General features: G+C 37.8%; 2 protein-coding genes across 5 annotated transcripts in view; one reads left to right on the top strand and one right to left on the bottom strand.

The window, feature by feature from the left end:
- The window catches only part of LOC129953284 (thialysine N-epsilon-acetyltransferase), a 37,736-nt gene extending 27,349 nt beyond the window's left edge, over nt 1–10,387 (top strand). Inside the window, exon 4 of one of the 4 annotated variants that reach the window (XM_056066333.1) lies at nt 9,980–10,387. In XM_056066333.1, the coding sequence (XP_055922308.1) occupies nt 9,980–10,286 (307 nt within the window). In that variant the 3' untranslated portion in view covers nt 10,287–10,387. Of the gene's footprint in view, nt 1–3,181; nt 3,508–9,979 lie in introns of those variants that run through there. The other 3 variants (XM_056066302.1, XM_056066312.1, XM_056066323.1) reach the window with 3 other exon arrangements.
- LOC129953276 (trafficking protein particle complex subunit 10) lies at nt 10,308–14,270 on the bottom strand. The gene is made up of 7 exons (XM_056066290.1): nt 14,121–14,270; nt 13,829–14,052; nt 13,503–13,768; nt 11,738–13,439; nt 11,068–11,658; nt 10,666–11,002; nt 10,308–10,612 (listed from the first exon to the last, which is right to left on the bottom strand). Exons 1-7 carry the CDS (start codon nt 14,143–14,145, stop codon nt 10,407–10,409), a joined length of 3,351 nt encoding a protein of 1,116 aa, XP_055922265.1. The 5' UTR covers nt 14,146–14,270; the 3' UTR covers nt 10,308–10,406.
- Nucleotides 14,271–14,818: the final 548 nt, after the last annotated feature.

Below are 14,818 nucleotides of genomic sequence, written 5' to 3'. Positions count from 1 at the left end.
AAGCCAAAAAATCTTCCAATACGGCAGAGAGGATCTTATGCGCAATGTTAAGGAGACTGATGCCTATGTAGTTGGAGCAGTTTAGAGGGTCTCCTTTCTTATGTATCGGGCACACTATGCTGAGATTCCACTCATCGGGCATGCTTTCTTCCGGCCATATTTTGCAGATGAGTTGGTGCATGCTCTGTACCAAGACATCGCCTGATGCTTTGAATAGTTCAGCAGCGATGCCGTCAGCTCCAGCAGCTTTGTTTGACTTAAGTTTAGATATAGCTATCATCACTTCGTCAAGGTCGGGTAGGTGAAATTGTTGATCTGCGTCGCCTTGGTTGAGTGGTTCTATCTCCCTTACAGTGGAATTCGGTTCGTCATCGCCGTTATATAATTTGGAGAAGTGATCTTTCCATATTCTCAGCATCGACTGCGTTTCTAATACGATGTTCCCCTGATCGTCTTTACAGGCTTCGCTTCGTGGCTGGTACCCTTGGGAGGTTTTTTTTACCTTTTGGTAAAATTTACGAACCTCATTCCTGTTGTGACATCCCTCTATCTCCTCGATCGCGCACTTCTCATGCTCTCTTTTTTTCCATCTAGGAAGCCGGTGTTCCTCTCTCCTCTTCTGCTCGTAGAGCTCGCGAGCAGCTCTAGTCCTTCTGTGCAGCGCCGTTTTATATGCCTCTTGTTTCGCTGCGTGAGCTTGCCGGCATTCGTCGTCAAACCAGGGGTTTCCATGTGGTGGCCGTTTGGTTTTCAATGCTTAATGCAGGCAGCATAGGACTCCTTAAGAGGTTATTAGAGACTCGATCGGAAAAGGACATGGCAGTCTCTTGCGATTGTAGGCGTCTAACATCGAATATTCTCACAATACTTCCTTGTTTTGGCTTGGATCGGGATATCCTTAGCCGTACCTTGGCTACAACGTCTGGCCCAACAGCGAAATCGACCAGCCTGAATCCATTGTCGGAGGTAGTGTCGTGCAAGCTGTATCTCCCGATTATGCCACCAAAGATGTCTTTTCTTCCCAGCTTGGCATTAAAATCTCCTAATACAATTTTAATGTCATAGCCAGGGCACTGCTCATATGTCTTGTCCAAGAGCTCGAAGAATATGTCTTTGGTGTCTTCATCTATCTCCTCGGTTGGGGCATGCGGGCATATTGGCGAATTTAGCCTTGATGCGGATTGTCGTGATGCGTTCGATCACACTGGTGAAACTCATGCCTTTTTGCCTGAGTCTAGTTCCAACAACAAATCCACACCCAAATAGACGCTGTCTTTGTTCTCGGTAGCATTCGACGTAGTATACATCGCAGTCTTTTAGTTTGCGTTTGCCCGGTCCATCCCATCGCACTTCTTGGATGGCGGTAATATCTGCCTTGCAGCAGTTTAGGGCTTCCGCTAATTGTTCGGTTGCACATGGTCTGTTAAGGGACCTAACATTCCACGCACATATCCGAAGTTCGTTGTCCTTATTTCGTTTGCGTGGGTTGTCAACAGTGAATCCGTCCGTATCCGAGGCTTTTTGGTGCTTCGAAACTAAAGCAATTTTTTACGTGGCCAGGAAGTCACCCCGACGGCACAACCCCTAACCTGGAGGGCCAGATCCTTAGTATAACTCCAAGGAAGGGGAGCCGTATAAACCGCTCCTTACAGGCCTGGTCTCCGAATATGTCGAAGAAGCCCTATAAGGTGTTCACTAAGTAGTTCAACCTTACTGGAACTGTAGACGCCACCGTTGATTCCATCTCGAGAATTCGTCCGCTGCCGCCTGGATAAGGAGAGGTGCCTTAGTGGAAACACCTCTCCCCCCCTCTCTCGTTTGCTGCCCCCAACAACTTTCCACTGGGGTTGGAACCCAATGTCCAGTTGAGGTACTAGGCACCCGATGTTCACCACGGGGAGGTAAGAGTAGGAGTTGATAGACTAGTTGGCTTGGTCAAAATTTACGTTCAAAGAATGAAATTGACTGCAAATGAAGTCCCTTATGTTGGCTGAACGTGCGCAATGTATTTTTCTATTTTTCGGACGGATTTTCAAAAGTAAAACGAATCGATCCACTGATTTGTATTCCAATTTCACACAATTCCAATGACAGATTTCTGTCAGTGAAGATACTTGTGGGTGGCTTTCAATTAGGAAATTTTGTTCAATGACAGAAATGTTTAATGAAAGCTATAAACGACCTGCCAAAAAATTCCAATGTTTATTTTCAATGAAGAAAACCAATGATAGCTATAACTGGCGCCTTAAGGTGGCACTAAATTCTGGGACGAATGTGGGCCTCAACCAACATGCGCCTATAGCCATCTCGGTCCTTAGCTAGCTGTCTCCCGTTTCGCACGTCAAGTTGGTTGTGATCCTCTCCTGCGGTCTTAATCTACTGCGCCGGGCGTCCCTCGGGATTGGATTTGAAGAACTTCTGGGCTGGAGCGTTGATGTCCATTAGCTCTACATGACCCAGCCATCTATGTCGTGGAAGACGTCGTCGTTTAATGTCTTTTTTTGGTGACTGCATAACCTTGGTATTTTGCTTATTGACCACTAAACCCATTGTCTTCACTTTCGTCAAAAATACACTCCACTGCACTGACATCCTGGTTTGATCTTCCAATTATGTCGATATCATCGACGTAACCCAGTAATTAAATAAACCTCTAGAAGATTGTGCCTCTAGTGTTAACGGTTGATTTTTGCACAATTCTTTCCATGTTGGTTCATACTTCTTACGAAGTCATCGCCAGCTGCTTTTAATAATTTGACAGCGATGTCAGCTCCTTTAGCTCTGTTGGGCTTACATTTACACGGACTAATTTAATCGGTAGTTGAAAGGAAAAAGAAACAGAAACAGAAGAAGGCAAAATTTGTACTTTTAAGTGCTCTGAAAACACCTCCACCTATGACTATTTTTTCTGTAAATTTCTAACCCCCTTACTAAAAAGTTCTATGTCAAAATGGACGTACTAAGAAGTCTCTAAGCTTTTGATAGAGGCCTAACCTATTAAGTTTCTTAAATGGATTTTATAATTTTAAGTAAATTCTCTGTGTAATGCATTTGACTTGAAAAATACTCAGGTATTCAGTTGTATCTTAAACGCTATAAGATACTATTCATTTTACAATCTTTCTTTCTTTTTTCTAAGATAACGAAAAACCTTCAAATCAACGCATTTCTTTATTTCTAGGGAACCTATCGGATATGCAATCTGCTACTTTTCCTTTTCAACCTGGCAAGGAAAATCCTATGAGTTGCAAAGTTTATACATAAGAGAACCCTATACAAATAAAGGTTTTGGTAAAAAACTATTTATAGAAATTGAAAGAAATGCTAAAGCCTTTGGGTGCAAACGAATAAATTTCCATGTGAATAATTCCAGTCTAGCTCGAAATTTCTACCATAAAATGAGTGCTACAAATTTAACAGAACTAGAAGGCTGGCAGTTGTATAGACTTAATTTATAAATGCCTTGTTAAAAATTTAAGAAAAATAAATTAGAAACTGAAAAACATTTTTGATTTGTTTCCAATATTTGTTTATTTAAGTAACCAGTCTACGAAGTTACATTCAACATATTTCAAATTAAGTACATGTATAATACAATTCAATTTATAAATATATATTATATATAAAATAAAAAATTGAAAAAAAAAATTAATTAAAGTGAATAATCGACTTTTAAATAAGTTTGATATATCTAAACTAGAATAAAACATATTAAATAAATTTCAACTTGCGGAAATCGGTTCACGTTGTCCATATAGCGTATGATGGGAATCAATTGACAAGAGCTGTCTGGCACAATAGTTGAAGTCAAAATATCACGAATAAACATGACTCTATACATTTTTCTTCTCGACTCAAGAGTTTGTATTCCAAGTAATAGACATTTCGAATTATAAGAATGAGTGAAACCTTCTGTATTGTTTTCAAAAATAGTTCGAAGAGCAAATCTGAGAAATTTTTTTTGAACGGTTTCAATTTTCTTTTTATTAAAATCAGTTGTAGAGCTCCAAACAACACAGTTATATTTAAGAACAGGACGCACAATACTGCAATATAGAGATTTAATAGTGTAAGGGTCCTTAAATTCCAATGAGTTTCTTTTGATGAATCCAAGTAAAGAATTTGCTTTGAATACAATATAATTAATATGTAAGTTAAATTTCAATTAAAAATTAAATATAACGCCCAAGTCTTTGAACTTTTCAACAACTTGTAACGGAAAATTATTTAATGAATAATTTGGAACAATATTTAACAAAGTTCTATTGTAGGCCATACAAGCTCACTTGTCAACATTTAACAACAATTCATTTGACTTGCACCAATCAACAAATAAATTTAGATCATTTTGAAGCAGAAGACAATCATTTAAATTAGAAATTCGAAAAAAGAACTTTATGTCGTCCGCATACATAAGGCAATGAGAATTTTTAAGAACATTTGAAAGATCATTAATTAAAAGTAAGAATAATAAAGGACCCATATGAATACCTTCTGGAACACCAGAAGTTGCTTTAATCTCTTTTGAGAAAAAGTCCCCGATCTTTACATATTGTTTTCGAACAAGTAAATATGAAGAGAACCATTGAAGTAGCAGTCCATGGAAGCCATATGCTTGAAGTTTTTTTAAGAGAATGTGTAAATTAACCCTACTAAAGGCTGTCTAATCACATGAACTTGTTTTAGATTGTCAAGAGTATTAATGATACTCGATTAGAACTCGATTAGACCTACCTTTCCAAAAACCATGTTGATATTGACTTACATTTTGCTTTATGATAGATTTAAATTTATCTTGAACAAGGCTATCTAAAAGCTTTGGAACAACAGGTAGCTTAGTTATTGGTCTATAGTTCGTTACTAAGTTTTTTGATCCAGATTCAAAAATCGGATCAATGATAGAGACTTTTCACTCATTCAGGGAAATACCATTGGAAATAGATTCCTTGAATAGGTGTAATAGCGGAACAGAAAGAGAGCTTGGACAATGACGAAGAAAATAGGGAACAATCCTAATATATCTGCAGTTTTTTTAGGTTTAAGTTTGAGCAAAGCATCTTCAAGGCAAGGCATTAATGTATTGATAATTTATTGTTGAAGATGTAGAAGACTTATAAATACTTTTAAAAAAATTTCCAAAAAAAATCTACAATCATTTTCGGATCACTAGTTTTATTATTACCAAAAAACAGTTGTTGGAAATCCAGTAGCACTTCGTTTAGTATTTATAAATTTCCAAAAACAGGTTGGAGATTGCTTGAGATTACTTCTAACAGAATGAATATAATTACAATAAAGAAATTTTGAAAGAAAACTGCACAAGAATCATCGGAAGGATTTTTTTAAACACTGCATTTTTAGCATTTTTAAAATTTAATATTCGTTTATTATACCAAATCGGATGAGAGCTAACTTTTCTGCTATACGTAGGTATACAATCATTTAAAACATTGTTAAAAAAGAATTTAAAACAGTGGAACTTTTCATGTATATTTTTATCCAGAAACTCATTTGACCAATTAATATTACTAAAACAATTATTCATCAAAGATAAATTGTGAACATTAAATTAATAAACCATTATAAAAGTACTAAATTTGCTAAAACTATAATAATTGTAGTTTTTAAGACCATGACAGAAGATTGTAAATCTTCAGAAATAAATACTAAATCTTAAAATCTTCCAAGCGAATTAGTAACATTATTTATTTGCATAAGCTTATTCGATAACAATTAATCAATTAATAAAATTTGTATGGGACGAATCTTCTTTCGCACTCGTGCCGTCGAAAGAGTACTGAAAGACCTTGACATACACAAATCCGCTGGCCCGGATAGTATTCCCCCTATTGTTCTGAAGAGGTGTTCTTCTACGCTAGCAAAACCACTGCGTAAGCTTTTCCATCTGTCCTATTCTACAGGTCTCTTCCCGAGTGGATGGAAAACTGCATTTGTCCAGCATGTCCCTAAAAAAGGCGAATCCTCCTCTCCCTCAAACTATCGTCCAATTGCACTTACGTCCCTTCTTTCTAAGGTCATGGAAACGCTGATTAATTTTCAGCTTAAGAAATATCTTGAAGAACGGAAGCTTCTTAATGACCGTCAGTATGACTTTCGTAGCAAAAGGTCCACTGGTGATCTCATGGTTCATCTCACCGAACAGTGGAACAAATCTTTACATCGTTTTGGAGAAAGTAAGATTATTGCACTTGATATTTCAAAAGCATTTGATAGAGTTTGGCACCAAGCTCTCTTATCGAAAATGCGTGCTTTTGGTATCGATGATTATCTTCTTCGTTGGATTAGAAATTACCTTTCTAACCGTTTCAAGTCTGAAATTCATAAAATAAATGCTGGTGTACCCCAGGGCTCCGTTTTGTCTCCGACTCTGTTCCTTATATTCATAAACGATCTTTTGTCTGTCGCTTCTAATTCATTAAACTGTTTCGCCGACGACAGTACCCTCAGCTTTTCATATTCGTTTCTAGATTCACATCCTTGTCCTTCGGATGTGGAATTTAAACGGCAGCGTATGATAAGCTCATTAAATTCTGATCTTAACAGCATTGTCCAATGGGGAATCAAAAACCGTGTAGAATTTAATGCTTCGAAAACTCAATGCTGTCTCCTGTCGTTAAAGCGTAACCCACCTCCGATGCCGCTATCCATGAGCGGCACTTGCATCCAGGAAACTAATCAACTTTCAGTACTCGGTATGAATATCACAGATCCCCTCTTATGGAATGATCACATATTCGATATCGCAAAAAATGCTGCCAGGTGCTTAGGATTTCTCCGAAGATGCAAGAAATTTGTCACCCCTTCTGATCTGAACACCGTTTTATAGATATTTGTACAAACAATGTTCTGTCGAATTAGCCAGTTGCATTCCACCTCTTAACCAATTCAGCCGTAATACTCGCACTTCTAGGAATGCTCATCAATTTACCCTTGAGCTTAATTTCGGGCGTACTGTCAAGTACAGAGATTCTTTCTTAAATCGCACATCGAGGATGTGGAATGCTTTGGCCAACTCTGTTTTTCCCTCCCATTTTGATGTTCAGAACTTTAAGACCAATGTGCACCGGTATCTCCTTTTCAATCCTTCCCTATTTTCCTAACGCTCGCACTGTGTTTAAATATAAACATATAAAGGGTACTAATAACCCCTTAAGTGCTTGTGAATAAAAAAAAAAAATCAATATCTGACGGGAGAGAAAATGGAACAAGGCAATTGTTATTTGTTGATGACCAAAGTATATCACCGCGATTAAGATCACCAATTACACAAAATTTATAATTCATATATTCTGACATGAAGGTAACCATATCAATATTGCATCAGTTAGTTTGTCCGCAGTAGCGATGTTGCGAATATTCGCATCCGCATCCGCAATTGCGGATTATTCGCAATAATTCCAACATCCGCATCCGCATCCGCATAAACTGATGCGGAGTTTGTTGCGGATGCGGAGGTTTTTTAACGCTTTTTTTCAAACAGCACGGCATACTATATCATGATCATGATCAATAAAAACGACCCTTTCACCCTTAGTAAAAATTTTAAATTCAAAAATCTCGGTCCCAAGTAGGCGACGACAAAAGCAACAACAAGTCATATGAAATGGTCAAATATTTGTGGATATAAAAGCTCTTGCTAAGTGGCCAAAGGACATAGTTTATTTTTATATATTAAGTGAAAATGTGATACAGATACAGAACATAAATGCTGCCACCAACAAGAAGCAGCATCTGGATCTATTTTAATTTAAATAAAAATGATCCTGACATGTCGTAAAACATACTCACGAAAAGGACGCACGACTTCTTCGTTGAAAAACCATTTGAAGTCAAAGCACCCAGAAGAGTTTGTTTTATTTGAGAGCGTACAAAATTGTTTGTTATGATCATAAAACCATCTTTCTACTTTTTAGAAAAAATTGTAACACCTTTATGACAATGACAACAATATTGAACTAATTTTGCCAGAAGAGTGGAAAATAATTGAAAGCTGCTTTGAACTACTCAAACTTTTGAAGAAGCTACTCGTGAAATGAGCAGCTCTCAGGCACTTATTTCATCAGTGATTCCTATAATTCAAATGCTTAAGAAAAAACTTGATGAATACTTAACAAAACCTTTGGACACTGATGCCATTCGGCTGGCAGCCTTAAATCTGAAAAATAATTTTTCAAAAAAAATTGCATATTTGCAAGACAACGATTTGTATGCAATTTCAACATACTTAGACCTTCGCTATAAGCATATATTTTTCAAACCCATCACCGAGGAAAGAATAAAAGATGTAATTCTAAAGATGATAAATAATCCATTAAACACCAGTTCTCCTACGTTGTCACCAAATGCAAACAACACAAAAAAGAAGAAAATGGATGAGACTTTACATTCGGAACCAGGAACGTCCGGTTTAAGTTACAAGGCTTGCTTCAGAAGCGATATGGCAATGATGCTAGATTCATCAACTGAAGACGAAGGTGAAGGAGAATCTGATAACGCTAGTCCCGAAGCACTTCTCCGAAGGGAGTTACCGTGTTACCGAAATAAAAAAAGACTAGAATTGGATAATAATCCACTTGATTGGCCGAAAGTCAATCAAACACACTTTAAAAGGCTCTCCCAGCGAACAATTATTTAGTAGAGCTGGATTAATATACGATCCACTAAGAAACAGATTACAGTCTGAGAAGGCTGCAATCTTGCTTTTTATTAAAAATATAACTCAACCATTTTTAAATTTAATTATTAAACGCAAAGATAATCAATAAAATTTTCCTTTATTTACGGACTTAAAATTGTTTTTATTTAATAAATTCTTAAAGATGCGGATGCGAGTCTCAAAAAATCCGCATGTGAAAATTTGTACATCCGCAACAACCCTGGCCGCAGGTATACCGACCTTAAAATTTATAAATTTTAGTTTCCTTATATAATCATCTTTTTTTATGAGTTAATAGGATTCATCAAAAGGAATTTTCAGTTTTTTAGACACATAGTTTTTTTTTTGTAGTACCTGTGGCATGATGGTTAGTGCGTTGGACTGTCATGCAAGGGGTCTTGGGTTCAATCCCTGCCTGTGCCACCTTAATTTAAAAAATTAATTTTCGCGGGTACTGCCTCTTGCGAGGAATTGACAAATCCTTCAAGAGTAATTCTTGTCATGAAAAAGTACTTTTTCAAACTATCCGTTCGGATTCGGCCTAAAATTGTAGGTCCCTTCCATTCCTGACAACAGTACTCGCACGCAGGAATGGTTGAGAGTTGTAAGTCACTAGGCCCTGGTTCACAACGGACTGTTGCGCCACCCCATTTGATTTGAGACACATAGTTTTTAATTGTTAGTTCAGAAGTTGATATTGAGAATTTGGATGCTTGTAACCATTTTATTGGGGATACAACGTTCATATCATCGGGCAAGTTGTCAACACCGACGACTTCGATTGTTAGGCAAATTAAGCACATTCAAATTTTAATTTTCAGCTAAATCATTATTAGTATTGTTGTTTATATCAGTTAAAAATTGAGTTGTTACCAAACTGGCATTGTTTCTTAAAATAGACATAGCACAAGTTACGGGTAATGAGGATTCATGGTGTTGATTGAAAGTATTTAGACACGATTCGCTTGCATTAGAAACAAAGTTATTGTTGTTTTTTGCCGGCTTGCTGTTTAAAAGTTCGCTCAATTTCACTCGAAGAGAGTCAAATTCGCACATTTTTTTGTGAGAACATCATAAAAATTTCCACAAAATAAACCGCACTTGATACCCTCGTCAAGCAAGGAATTTAGACATTTAAGGCACTTTAGGGTTACTTTATTAGACATTATGAAAGATAAAGAAAGCACGACCGAACAGGTTCAAACACACTTAGTGATCTAAATAAAAAATAAATAAAAAAGATGCAGATTTATGGGAAACTGAGTTTACTCTTACAACTTTATGTTATGTCTGTCATTTCAGAAAACCTATCGGATATTCTATTTGTTTCTTCTCTTACTCCATATGGCAAACGAAATCATATTTCATGGAAGATCTCTATGTTAAACCCGACTTCCGCAACAAAGGTGTTGGATCGATGCTCTTGAAGGAAGTAATCGCAAATGCCAAAGCATTCGGCTGCAAAACAGTTGATTTCCATGTTCTCGACTGGAATCCTGCTCGAAAGTTCTACGAAAAAATTGGAGCCACAAATCTAACAGCTACTCAAGGTTGGCATTTTTATCGTTTAGAAGAAGACGTCCTAAATAAACTCACCACCGAAGTCTAAAATATATAAAAACAACAATCCTTTGAGGAAATGGAATTATATTATGTATATTTTGTAAATGGGTTAAATAAAAACATTATTAATTCTTATATTTTAATGAATCTAAATTAAATAATTTTACTACTCGCCATTATTGTTGGCCATCACATGAATTTGCATGCTTTTTGTTGAATTATAAACTTGGCCAACTGCAAAAGGGACCACTTTGTTGGGATCGGTTTTATATTGCGATATGCGAATGCTTGGCATTGGCAGGAAACCTGTGCTCAATGGCATAACATCAAGTAAAATGGAATGACTTTCTATATCCTTCATTGAAACAATACCTACAAAAATAATTTAAAAAATAAATATATGAATTTTTGTATTTATTACTAACCAGATGATTGTCCACAAACGGCCCACATATGATCGGTAAGCACTTCATACATCAAGTCAGCGAACTTGCTGTCCCGAAGCTTGGTTATTTTCAAATTCATACTGCACACAGAACGCAAACGACACAACTCATTGGGCACAAGTTGAGCTTGAATCTTCAACAGGGTTGTATAATCATTTAGTTCAAAAGTGTATGAGTAGTCTCTCAGTGGACTCGACGGCCTCAAACAATCCGAATACTTGACTTTGAACTCAATTTTGATGCTAGCTGCAATATCTGCATTCCAATCCATTTGTATGCCCCAAATAAATGATACCGTTAGATTCTTACAAATTCTCTGCAAAACACTTTACATTAGAGACCATTTCTATATTCACTGATAACAAGCATAGATTTTCTTACAATCTCCTTTTGTGTGGCTGGATTCAGATCGGTCAAATAAACACCGGGCACATCGCATTTCACGTGGGCATCCGAGAGAGCTAACTCTGCATTGACACCTTTGAGTAGTACTTGAACGTATTTTTGAGTACCACAGGTATGCAGACGATAGGAAGCCGTAATGGCTGGTATGAAATCCAATGGAATGGTTAATTCATTTCGTGACCACGGACAACCAAGTGTAATGCGGTGCTCGGAGTATTTGGCCACATTACTGCCAGGTAGTTTTGTAATCACTTCTAAAGGAATCTCACGTTCTTCGAACGACTTGAAATTCGACAAGGGAACACTGAGTGTACTTTCAAAATCAGCTTGCGGTTCGTTACCTAAACGCACGCGCATATGCTTCGAGCAACTTAAGCTGATTTTTGCCTCAGAAGGGAATATAAAACTTCCACCAGAGACTATAAGACGGACGGGTTGTATAATTCCGGCGATGAGGTTTTTGAAACTCAAAACCGCCGATGCTGGTTTCGTTGTGATTTCGAATGGTGTGACTTTAAACGGAATCTTCTCGGAGAGAAATTGAAGTTGATTCAGCCGAATTGACATCTAAAATATGGGGTGGGATGGTTAATAGGAACAGAACCTCATTGTTTTCTAGTTTGATATGAATCAATGACCTACTTACTTGTTTAAAAATCCATATTCCAACTCTTGTGGCCTTGGTTTTCATTTCGATGACATTCATTCCTGGATGGAGAGCAACACCCTCGGCTACGACGAAATTTTGGAAATCCGATTGCACCGCAGGCGATAGTTTTCTCTTAGTACTGCTCGTCCTCCTCACCGGTTGGGTTTTCTTCACCTTCTCATAGGCAACTGAGGCACTCTCCAAAGTATTATCCTGCTTATAGCTTAAATTTAAGGATACTTTCAGTTTTTGCTGCATATTCGGCAGAGCAATTTCAACGAGTGCCTCTTCGTCTGCTGAATTTAATTCAAACGATAGCGACACATTTTCTACGAAAACCTCTCGTGGAAAAAAGCTCTCCACCTTGACGTGAACCTGGACGATGTCGTCTTGAATGATTGGCTTCGAGTTTTCCACGACAATTTCGCAAATTTTAAAGTGGTCTTCGAGAACACAGAAATTGGCTGTAGTTTCCATCGATTGCACTGTTAGGTTTGCCTTCAGAGTTCGCAAGCATTTCAAGAACTCGTCAAAGTAGAAGGTTCGCACTAACATCTCGAGATCCTGGCAGCAGGATATAGCACTGCATGTCTTTGTGTATGAAAGATGATCGTCCATTTTGCGGTAGCAACTGGCTAGCTCCAGGAGTGTCTGACTGGCCAAATAGTTCCAATTCTCCGCCTTCAATTCGCGGAGCAAATCTGTGAAGAAGACCACTGCTTTGTGGGGTTCGTTGAGGGCGCAGTAAAAGTTACCCAAGTCCAGACCAGCCAAGCGAGCCGAACGCAGCCGCGAAACATGCTTATAGGTGCTTATGGCTAGTTCGCTCAATTCCAGGTATAACTTCTGAAATGCCTGATTTGAGCCGAGAGCTTTTTTCAGCTGCTCCGCTGGGCACTCCTTGGGCTTTCGATTGGGGGAGTGTGATCTTGTGTCGATTTGTGGAGTTGGATTGAGGAACTCCTGTTCGAGTGGGTTGTCCCCAATGCCAGCAGAAAGATTGACTACGATGTGCAGTTGCTCCGATGTGGGAGTGAAGCCTGGTAGCAATCCACAAAGCTTTCCCAGTTCGTACAGTTTGTCCTTGGCAAGATTCCAAATCGGAGCACAATGTTGAAAGCAGACAACCTCATCGGGTTCCATGGCCTGATCGCATATCTGGAGCACCTCTCGGGCACACACGAACTCCCAACATTGTAGAGCACCCTCCTGGCAGTCGACTTTGATCACTTCGATCTCTCGCAGAGTGGAAAAGAGAAAATTCAGCAGACGTTCGGCTATCTCGGGGGTAAGGTTGGAAATTTGCAATAAATGAGACTGTCGCTCGAAAAGGTAGTTACGAAATTCAAGGATCGACACTGCCGACTCTCGAATGCGTTCACGCATTTCAAACTTGTTCCTGCGCGACAAACAGATCCCATGAAACGAGGTGAGTGGCTGCTTAAAGTGCTCCAACCACTTTTGTTTCTCACCGAAGCCAGAATTTGTGATAAATTGGGAGAATATTGCATCCAGCTCATCGTACTGTACCAGTGCATCAGAATATAGTTCAAGTTTTTCAAAAATCAAGGCGAGATCTTCTTGCAGAAAGAAATACTTGCGGAAATCCCATCCATCTTGATTACGTTTTTCTCTGCTCACACGAATGAGCTCTTCGTACTTGGTAATGTTGCGGGTGTAGCTCGTTAGCATGAGGTATCTTTTTGGGGGTGGAAATTAATCAGAGCGGTAGCAAAATAATTGTAGATATGATTTGAATTACCTTATCCTTTGGACAAGACAGCGAAACGATTCGGTTGATTTTTGTTTGGCAGGGTTGAGAACAGAAATACAGCGATCGTCATTCTTCGAACAAAAATCCAGACGGATTTTATCCAAAACAGTGGTTCGAGGGAGTATATTTTTGGTTTTCTTCGCATCGAATGTTTCAACCAGAAGGATCATCCAATCAGAGACACCATAAGAGTTGAGTTTTCTGAGCCACGTATCGATTTCTTCGCGAGTTGTTGATTTATAAGTGTCCAAATCCTAAAAATGGATATTCAAGATGAAGATTTATGAATTTAACAGCTCTAAATGGCTACCTACCGCACATTCAGTGGTAAAAATGTGCAAAATTGGATGCTCAAGGATACTCCAATTGCCTCTTTTGTATTTTTCTAAGGCCTCATAATTAAGAGGCTGGACAGCAGCCTCCAACCGAACCTGTTTGGCTGGGAGATGATATGAGCGTCTCCATTCGCAGGTGTCATTTGGAATCGTCGAGACGATATTGTTTTCTAATGAACGAAAAAGAGGTCCTGCCCCAGAATCTAGAGAATTTTTGAGTAACTTCTAGACAACTTTTTCCTTTTAAAATAGAAACAAACACGGATCTTACATGTAATAATGGGTTTGATATTCATCAGACAGCTTTGTTTAAATTGTTTGTTTATTGGTAAATGAGAAATAAATAAATTTGTTTTTATTCTTAAACTTTTCTCTTAATTATTTACTTTACACCCAACAATATTCCAACAGATTACTTTTATGTCACTTTTCTTCTTATCAGAAATGTCAAAAGTCAGCTGATTTCAAAATATGGACAAAATATCCCAAAATAACATTGAGTAGAACTGTTTGTGTAGATAATTTATTCTGCACGGTTCTGATTGCACAGAACCTATTTAAGATTCATTTAATTCTTCATTGATCGTAAAAGAGGTTCGAGAAATTATTCTTATACAGTCTTATTTAAAAACGCTGTATAGAGCCTTCATTAAGTTATGTAATCTTTATAATGCCTCTAAACGCAAAAATGCTATTTATAAAACTAATGCAAGTTTGCATTGGCCCAAAATAAGCTAAACGCGTTTTCAGGTTGAATTGAGCCTACATAAGTAAAATTTTGTTATTATTATTTCGTAAATGTCATTTTGATTTCTTCTCCATTATTGAAATTGAAAAGAAAACAATAATGCCTTTCCAGTTAAGCTCGTTTATTAATGATTTTAATAGTTTAAATCACGTTTTAATAACTCCAAGAAGACGGAGAGTTTGTAAAAAAAGGTTCATACCAACCTGAATTTGTGATGCTTC

The sequence above is a fragment of the Eupeodes corollae genome, chromosome 1 (genome assembly GCF_945859685.1).
Source record: "Eupeodes corollae chromosome 1, idEupCoro1.1, whole genome shotgun sequence".
In the NCBI taxonomy this organism is placed as follows: domain Eukaryota; kingdom Metazoa; phylum Arthropoda; class Insecta; order Diptera; family Syrphidae; genus Eupeodes; species Eupeodes corollae.
The sequence above is the reverse complement of the archived record's forward strand: the minus strand, read 5'-3'. Positions and strand labels throughout refer to the sequence as shown.